Source organism: Gossypium arboreum, chromosome 7, assembly GCF_025698485.1.
Source record: "Gossypium arboreum isolate Shixiya-1 chromosome 7, ASM2569848v2, whole genome shotgun sequence".
Classification (NCBI taxonomy): Eukaryota; Viridiplantae; Streptophyta; class Magnoliopsida; order Malvales; family Malvaceae; genus Gossypium; species Gossypium arboreum.
In genome coordinates, this window is record NC_069076.1 from 96,947,058 (window position 1) to 96,955,717 (window position 8,660).

An 8,660-nucleotide genomic window follows, 5' to 3' on the forward strand; every position below is an offset into this window, starting at 1 on the left:
TTGCATCTTTTTCTTTATGTTCATGCTATTTTGTTGATTCTTTTTTTGTGTATTATGAAATTTATAATCTGGATTTTCATGAGCTGGCCGGGCCATGGTGCCTATTGAAATAAAGGAAGGCTACCACCATTTTATTCTTTTTGGTAATAAATAGAAGATGCTAAATAGCATCCTAGTTACAGACGATTGAACTTGTGGCCAACACAATCAACTTCCAGTAAAGATTCAATTCCCTCGGAGGTGAATTCTATCAAATGAGTCCCGTGTTCGTCTGCAATCTAAAATTAGCCATGTAGTCTGCAGATTGATTGGCCTCTCTAAAAACATGTATGAAATTAACACTCCATTCTCTCTTTCAAAGTGCAGATATATGGAACATTACTATTCTCAACATCACCCCATTAATTAAATCAATGGTTTCCACCATAAGACGTTGAACCAATCTCCCAAGCAAGCAGTGACCCGTCCTGATGATGATACTCCCCGTGGCAACTTTGAACTCTCCTGAAGTGCAATTCTTCCCGTTTCACAGCTTTGTTAAAGACTTCCTCCACGGTGTGCGCAAAAACAATCCTTCTCAAGCAAATAGCTTCTGAGTTTCAGTGTTGCCAAAGCAACCAACCCCCATACCACACACACTTGCATCCTGCATTTTAGAACTAAAATGTGTTTCTAATGGAGATGATAGGATTATATCTGAAATTAAGAGTAGAATAAGCATTTTAGATAATGTGCTCGTTTAACTAAACATGGGTGGAGTTTGGTGAAAGATAAACTTTAGTGTTTTGTGTTTGGACAATCATTTTGAAGTGGGGAAAAGGTGATGAAAAAAGTTATGGGTAAAATGATGGTGGTGTATTTGGATCTTTGCTTTGAATTATTGATTAAAATTCAAACTCCGTAACTCTTTTTTGTCTCTAATCCCTTTCATTGAAGGACAATGAAACATGGCATCCTAAGTTGATAGCCGCAGCTAGCTGTTATTAACCTAGTATGCCAAAAGCTGCAATTATAGTAATATTTACCCTTCAAAGTCATGTTTTCTGTTGTAATTACAGATTAAGACCATTAAAGTCAGCAAAGTTTGTTTAGAAGCAACCGAGAGTTGTTTTCCTTTTCTGGTGATATTGAATATGTTTGAAATGCAGAGGTTGGTCTTTGCTCTTTTAGTTCTTTTTCATAAATTACTTTTCTTTGGGTACAAAGCTTATTATCAACTTATGCAAGGTTAAGGAGGGGTCTCAAATAGCATATATTACCTTTTAAGGATTTGCAAAGAGTACAGGTGTTAGTAGGTTGGCCCAGAATATTTAAACTCGAGTTTGTTCTATATTTTAAATAGATTCTAATATTTTTACTTAAATCTTTTCAAACTTAAGTCTAGGCAAATAACTTAACTCTAAATAATTCCAGCTCCGATAATTTCACCGCAGACTATCAATTATTCCAACAAAACGGAAATGATTGCCTTTGGAATGTAAGACAATATGCAGCGAGAGCGAGACTCTTGTGCAAATATTTGAAATATTTTGTGGTTATATCTTTCATTTTTTATTTTATGGTTATATAATCTAGTATTTGATCTTAATTTCTCGTATAGTCTACTGTATATATTTATATTATGATTTTGTTGCTTTATTTACATTATAATATCACAAAAGTAATGTTTTTGTGATGTTTTATTCAAAATATGAGTGTTATGGAAGGTAATCTTTTTTAATTATATTGATCTAAAAGTTCTTCCTACAATATTTTTTCAAATTTGAGGCATGAATTTGATAATTGTTTCCACATTGGGCCTAAACTTTAAGGTTTTTAAAGAAATATCAGGGACTAATTTAGACAAATAAATTCAAGTCCCAATATGAGAATAACTGCTAAGTTCAATGTCTAAATTGGATAAAAAAAATTCAGACCCCAATGTGAAAACAATTGCCAATTTCAAGACCTAACTTGGTAAAAAAAAAGTTAAACTCTAATATGAGAATAGTTGCTAAATTCAGGTCCTAAAAAGTGATTTAACCCAACGCATTTTCATGCTTTTTACATTACTAAAACTAAAAGGAATAAATATGATATTTATATATGAACTTTGGTCTAATGAGTAATGTTATACATGAATTTTGATTTTGTAAGATTATAAATATGAAACTTGAATCATGGTTAATATGTATACTTGAAACTTTGATTTTGATTCAATTGTATACATTTGAATAAATGAATACATACATTTATTTTCATATTGGATTAATATAATTGTTTTTGTATGTAATATATCAATGTAAAATGGTGTTAATTCGATAATATTTTTATAATTTATGAAAATTGAATCAAATCAAATTTTATATAAAATTATACAAAATCAAAATTCATTTATAAAAAGGATAATTTTGCTTTTATGTCTTTTCCTTTGTTTCTTTTTTCTTTTTAGTAGGAATCTTATTTCCTATTTAATACTTGCACTTTAAAAAGAAAAAAATTGTAGGATCCACGTCTATTTTCACTATTTATTTTTAAAAGAGTAATGAAAAATATGAAAATATAAAAAAAAATCCTATAAATATTACAAAGGCATCATATAGGTCCCACATAAATCTAATCATGGGTCGGGTTCGATTCAAGTAGGGCCAATGCAAAACTTTAGGTCCATTTCTTAGGTTCAGGCTTGGCTCGACCCGAAAAATGGACCTGAAATTCTAACCAAACCCAACCCATATTAAAAATATTAAACCCAAACCAAACCTAGCTACTTTGTATTAATTTTTTAGATTATTTTTTATATAAAACAAATTTAAATAATATAAAACATCAAATATATTAAAAATATTAAAATAAATACTTCTCAATAAATTGAAAATATATTAAAGAAAACAATTATACTTAAATAATGCTAAGGTACTTGTAACTTAACAAGTTAATGCCTCTAAAATAATAACAAAATTAACAATTAAACAAGAGTTATACAATATTCAAATAATAATAACATAATAACTTATAATAGTTCAAGTTCATACTTTTACCTAAACTTTTCTACATTTTGAACAAACCAATCTCCCACATCATTTTCATATATCAGTCTTAGAGTAAAAGGTTTAACTTAAAAATATTGAGCTAAAAGTTAAAAGCAAATGTGATAATTGTGAGCAATAATGGCTGGGTATAAAATTCGACACGCAACTACATGAGGAAACACAAAATAAAACATAAAGATAAAAGAAATATATAAAAAAAATTATCTACAAAGTTGGTATGAGATGTATTACACGTGATAACATATTTACGATATTAAATTTTAAAAATAACAAAGAATATTTAACTAAGACTAAAATTTAAAATTTATTATATGGAAACAAGCCATTCCTCAAAAATAAAAAGCCTTTTTCTCAATAATTAACTTGATACAATTGAAGAAATTAAGATAAGAATCTTCCAACTTCGAACCTTATGTGTATATCAAGCCAAGCATTAGAGTCTTGAGAAAAAAAAGGTGAAAGCGACCATGCTTGTCCTCACATATTTCTAATCCAATAACCATTTGGATTGTTGTTCAACTTTAGAATTACCAATTAATTTCATCGTGTTATCTAAGATGACAGACTTAACCAAGAAGAAATTAGCCGGAAAAGTAGCCATAGTCACCGGCGGAGCAAGCGGTATCGGCGAAGCCACAGCGCGTTTGTTCGCCGAGCACGGCGCCCGTATGATCATCATCGCCGATATCCAAGACCAACTCGGCCAACAAGTAGCTACTTCAATCGGTTCCCACAATTGTACTTACAGTCGCTGCGACGTTACCGATGAAAACCAAGTGAAAGCATTGGTCGAATTAAGTATTCAAAAGTATGGTCAACTTGATATAATGTTTAGCAATGCTGGGATTATAAGTAAATCCGATCAGAGCATTCTTGATCTTGATTTCCGACAGTTTGATGGGTTGATGGCGGTCAACCTCCGTGGCATGTCTGCATGCGTTAAGCACGCGGCGCGTGCGATGGTGGAGAAAAAGGTGAGAGGAAGTATTGTATGCACGGCGAGTGTGGCGGCCAGCCATGGATCGAAACGGCGGACGGACTATTGCATGTCGAAGCATGGGGTGTTGGGATTAGTTCGATTGGCGAGTAAACAGCTAGGGATGTATGGTATAAGGGTAAACTGTGTGTCGCCGAATGGGTTGGCGACGCCGATGACATGCGAGGTGCATGAGAAGAGTGTGGAGGAGGTTGAGGAAATCTACGAGGCTGGAAGGGCTCTGAAAGGAGCGGTGTTGAGAGCCGAACACGTGGCGGATGCAGTGCTGTTTCTTGCAAGTGATGAGTCGGAGTTGATTACTGGCCATGACCTCGCCGTCGACGGTGGCTTCCAAGCTTGGTAATTTTTGCTTTTGCTTTCAGTAATTCTTTTTCTTAATCCTATGGTTTTTGCAGAACATTTTGACTTGATTGTATTACTTTGTAATTAATATGCTTTTGTATTTTTATAACTTAATTATTTTCTTCTACTCCACGTACGTAGTGTTAATTCAGTTGTTATCTTATTATTCCAGCAACTAGAAATATGACAGTTTGGAAGGATTATGAATAGAAGTAGAATCTGTATTATATGCAAAAATAATGGCAAAGTATTTATAATTGTGCTGTTCTGTATTCAATACCATATTTTAGGTGATTTTGAGGAACTGCACGTAGCTTCGAATCTAGTGCAAAAAAGGATGGTGCTTAACATGGATAGTATTCAATACCATCTTTTGGGTGATCTTGAAGAACTGCATGTAACTTGGAATCTAGGGCTAAAAAGGGTGGTGCTTAATATGGATAGTACTATAATTATTTATCTTATTCAAGCAATTTCAGTAAAACAACATCATTTAGTTGTATTATGAGTTATTAAAGATCTATTTCAATTATCTTGGATGGTTTGGATTACACATATATTTAGAGAGGGTAATTGGGTAGCCAATGGTTTGACATCAATGGCGTCCTCAAAGCTTCTGGGTAGGTATATTTACATGTAATCGTCGGATAAAGTTCTTCAACTGCTATACGGTAATTGCTCTAGAATAGTTTGGCCTTGTCTAGCCTAGCTATGCTTTTTATCCTTCTCCTTGTACCATATAATTGTTAGCATTTTGAATTGATGAAATCTAAAATGCTAGCATTTTAAAAAGGAAAATTATTTAGGACACTGCCAGTGGAGTTTTTTAGACTCCACAAATAAATTAAGAGTTGGACAAATAAACTAAAGGGCGTAGTAAAAAAAAATTTCAACCCACTTATAAAATCTAAAAAATTTTACCAACAATGTATCTAATACTTACCCTTTTAAAAATCTCCAAATTTTTAAAATTCTTCAACTAAATACACTTTGAAAGTTTATATAAAAATATTGCAAATTTCTTTTTCACTTCTCTCTCTCTTTTCTTCACAAATTTTTTTTCGTTGTTGTCTTATATCTTTAATTCTGTTTGCTAATGGTCACATTTTGATGAGATAAAAATATGAAATTTGACTTATTAAACTAAATATATTTGAATAAAATGCTTAAAATTACAATTAATATATTCAACATTTAATTACTTCCACGTCCATGAATAATATAAATAAAAACAAAATTAATAGCTTCTATGCATAATCGGGCCCAACTGTGAGAGTTGTTTTAGAGTACAACCGTCTCAATTTTTTTCAATTTTAATGTAAAAAAAATTTAAACTAAAATAAATTAATTAAATACTTAGAGCTTTCAATTTTTTTTATAAATGATTCATCTCCTAAGACCTTAAAAACTTTTCAGCTTTATTATATTATATTTTATAATTTTTTAAAAAAACTTAATTTATTATTTCATCTAAGACCCAAAAATATCGGTATGTGCATAATATTAACCATCCATAAATTAGGCAAAACTCATGTATAATATACGTGGGTTACTTATATATCAATATATATTAATAAGAAATGAATTAAACCTATTCCTTTTAAAACTATTATATATAAAAATTATTCAGAAATATTAATTTTAAATATATATTTTAATATAATTATATTATTTATTAAGTGTTTTATTGAGTTAGTGTGTCACTCAAAATCGAGCCACAACTCGATTAAAAAATTATAAAATATCCTTTCATAATTAAAATAAATTATATTATTTAAGTGTATTTTAGTCTTTTATTTTCATAAAAAATAGTAAAATAGATATATGGTGGGATTTGAACCCACACCAATTGGATTAATAAAACTTAAATTTATCACTAAACCAAAGCACCATTTTTAATTAATTATACAATTTTATTTTAATATGCATAATTTATCATCTCTATCAGTTGTCTATCTATATTATTATTTGAGCTCTTTATAGAGTTGATGTCACCTCAATTTGGTCACCAACTCGGTTAAAAAGTTACTAGAATGCCCTTCCGTAATTAAAATAAGTTATATATTTGAAGATATTTTATTCTTTTCACTTAAAAATAAAAATATGCATATTATGATATTTAAACTCACATCAATTGCATGAGTAAATCATTTAATTACCATTAAGCTAAAGTTTTATTTTAATATTTCAATATATTTTAATTTTATTATGTACACTTTATTACCTTCATTAATTGTACATATCCATACTATTATTTAAGCTCCTAATTGAGTTCATGTCACCCTAAATCAAGTCACCAACTTGGTTAGGAAGTTATGAAAATATCCTTCTGTAATTAAAATAAGTAATATTATTTGAGGGTGTTTTAGTCTTTTCACTTAAAAAACCAATAAAAATATGCATATGATTAGATCTAAATCCACATCAATTACATTAGTAAAACCTTTAATTTATCTTTCAACTAAAACTTTATTTTTATACTATTAATAAAACTCCTAATTGAGTTGGTGTTACGGGTTAACTGGACACCAACTCAGTTAGGAAATAACTAACATACCCTTTTATTAGATGAAAGCTATTATTATTTTGATGGCTTTTTATCTTTCCATACTTCTCTCTCTCTCTCTCTCTCTCTCTCTATATATATATATATATATATATATATATATTAAAAAACTAAAATCAACATGATTGAACTTATACTTAACAGATTTATAAACAAATTATTTACTACTATATCAATAATAAATCTTGAGTAAACTTTAAAAAATTGAACCTTTAACATAAAATATTTTCTCTAACTAAATTTGTGTATCTATATAATTAATAAAATTAAAATTATTTATATTTATTTATTTTATAAAATATTTTTTCATACATCCTAAAAGGTATTAATAGAATTAAAACATTGATACATAGTCAATTTTTAAAAACAAAATGATTTTTAATATTTTAAAACTTTATATAATTTAGAAAAATTATCTTGAATGAATTTGGACATATGGACAACCAATATGTCCAGATCTATTATAGACTTGATTTTTAAATGGTTTTTTTTAAATTTTGAAATTTATTTAATATTTTTATAAATTTTAATAATGTTTTAAAAATTTTAATTTTTTAAAATTTAAACTTTGAAGCGAATGAACCTGGATATTATTCTAATAAAAATTTTAAATATTCCTATTATTTAAAAAAAAACTTTGAATTTTTATTTTTTGATGATGTGGCATTGTCACATTAGCAACTTTTACTAACATGGGGTATCATATCAATGTCGTTAACAACCACGTCAGCATTATGACGATTAATATTAGTCAAAGGGCCTATTTGACCAATTTTGTTAGTTCAGAGGTTCAACTGGGTACAAAAAGCTCTCAAGAACTTAATTGATTTTTTTAAAAATGTTTTAGGGCTTTTTAAACTACTAAGCTCATCTTTAAATATTTCAATCAAAATAATGTCATTAAGTTTTCACAAGAAAACTATTCCAACATAAAAAAATTTCATCTTGACAATTTTCAAATGAGTATTTTAAGGGAAATTTTAATCAATATTTTTAACATTATTTTTATTGTTATATGTCTATTAATTTTTTTAATTTTAAAATGTCATACAAGAGAATACAATAAAGAATTTTAATGGTGGTAACAATTGAACCAAAATTTTATATCCAAAAAGTAGGATTATATTCCTAAAAATAAAAATAGAAAGACTAAATTTCAAATGTAGAAAATATATAGGGGCTTAGAGCATATTTTAACATTTGACTTTTTTGCTCTGTAATTTAACACAAATAGATAATAAATCCAACGCGAAGTGTGGGCTGAAACCATACTAGTTAATAGATCATAATAACTATAATCATAACACATCAACATATATATAAAATGAACAAATCTCAAATTTATATATAAACTTTGATTAAATGTGCAATTTGATATATAAACTTAGATTTGGTGCAATTATACACACAAAATTTAATTGAGTTCAAATGTATATATGAAACTTTAATTTTGATTCAATCATACACATTTAAGGAAATAAATATATCAATTATTTTAATTGGATAAATATAATAATACGTGTATGCAATATATAAACATAAAATGATGCTATATCAATAATTGTGTCAATAATTTGTGAGAATTGAATCAAATCAAAATTTCATGTGTAAAATTGCACAAAATCAAAGCTCATATACAAAATTACACATCAAGCCAAAGTTCATGTATAATTTTGAGATTTATCCCCATATAAAAGTAATGTCCAAGCCCTAACTCCTATCT

The 8,660-nt window shown here is 28.4% G+C and overlaps 1 protein-coding gene across 1 annotated transcript; it reads left to right on the forward strand.

Moving 5' to 3' along the window:
- The first annotated feature begins 3,443 nt into the window (after positions 1–3,443).
- LOC108484648 ((-)-isopiperitenol/(-)-carveol dehydrogenase, mitochondrial-like) lies at positions 3,444–4,903 on the forward strand. The gene is made up of 2 exons (XM_017788519.2): positions 3,444–4,368; positions 4,662–4,903. The coding sequence occupies exons 1-2, from the start codon at positions 3,590–3,592 to the stop codon at positions 4,663–4,665; spliced, it is 783 nt and encodes a 260-aa protein (XP_017644008.1). The 5' UTR covers positions 3,444–3,589; the 3' UTR covers positions 4,666–4,903.
- The last annotated feature ends 3,757 nt before the right edge of the window (positions 4,904–8,660 follow it).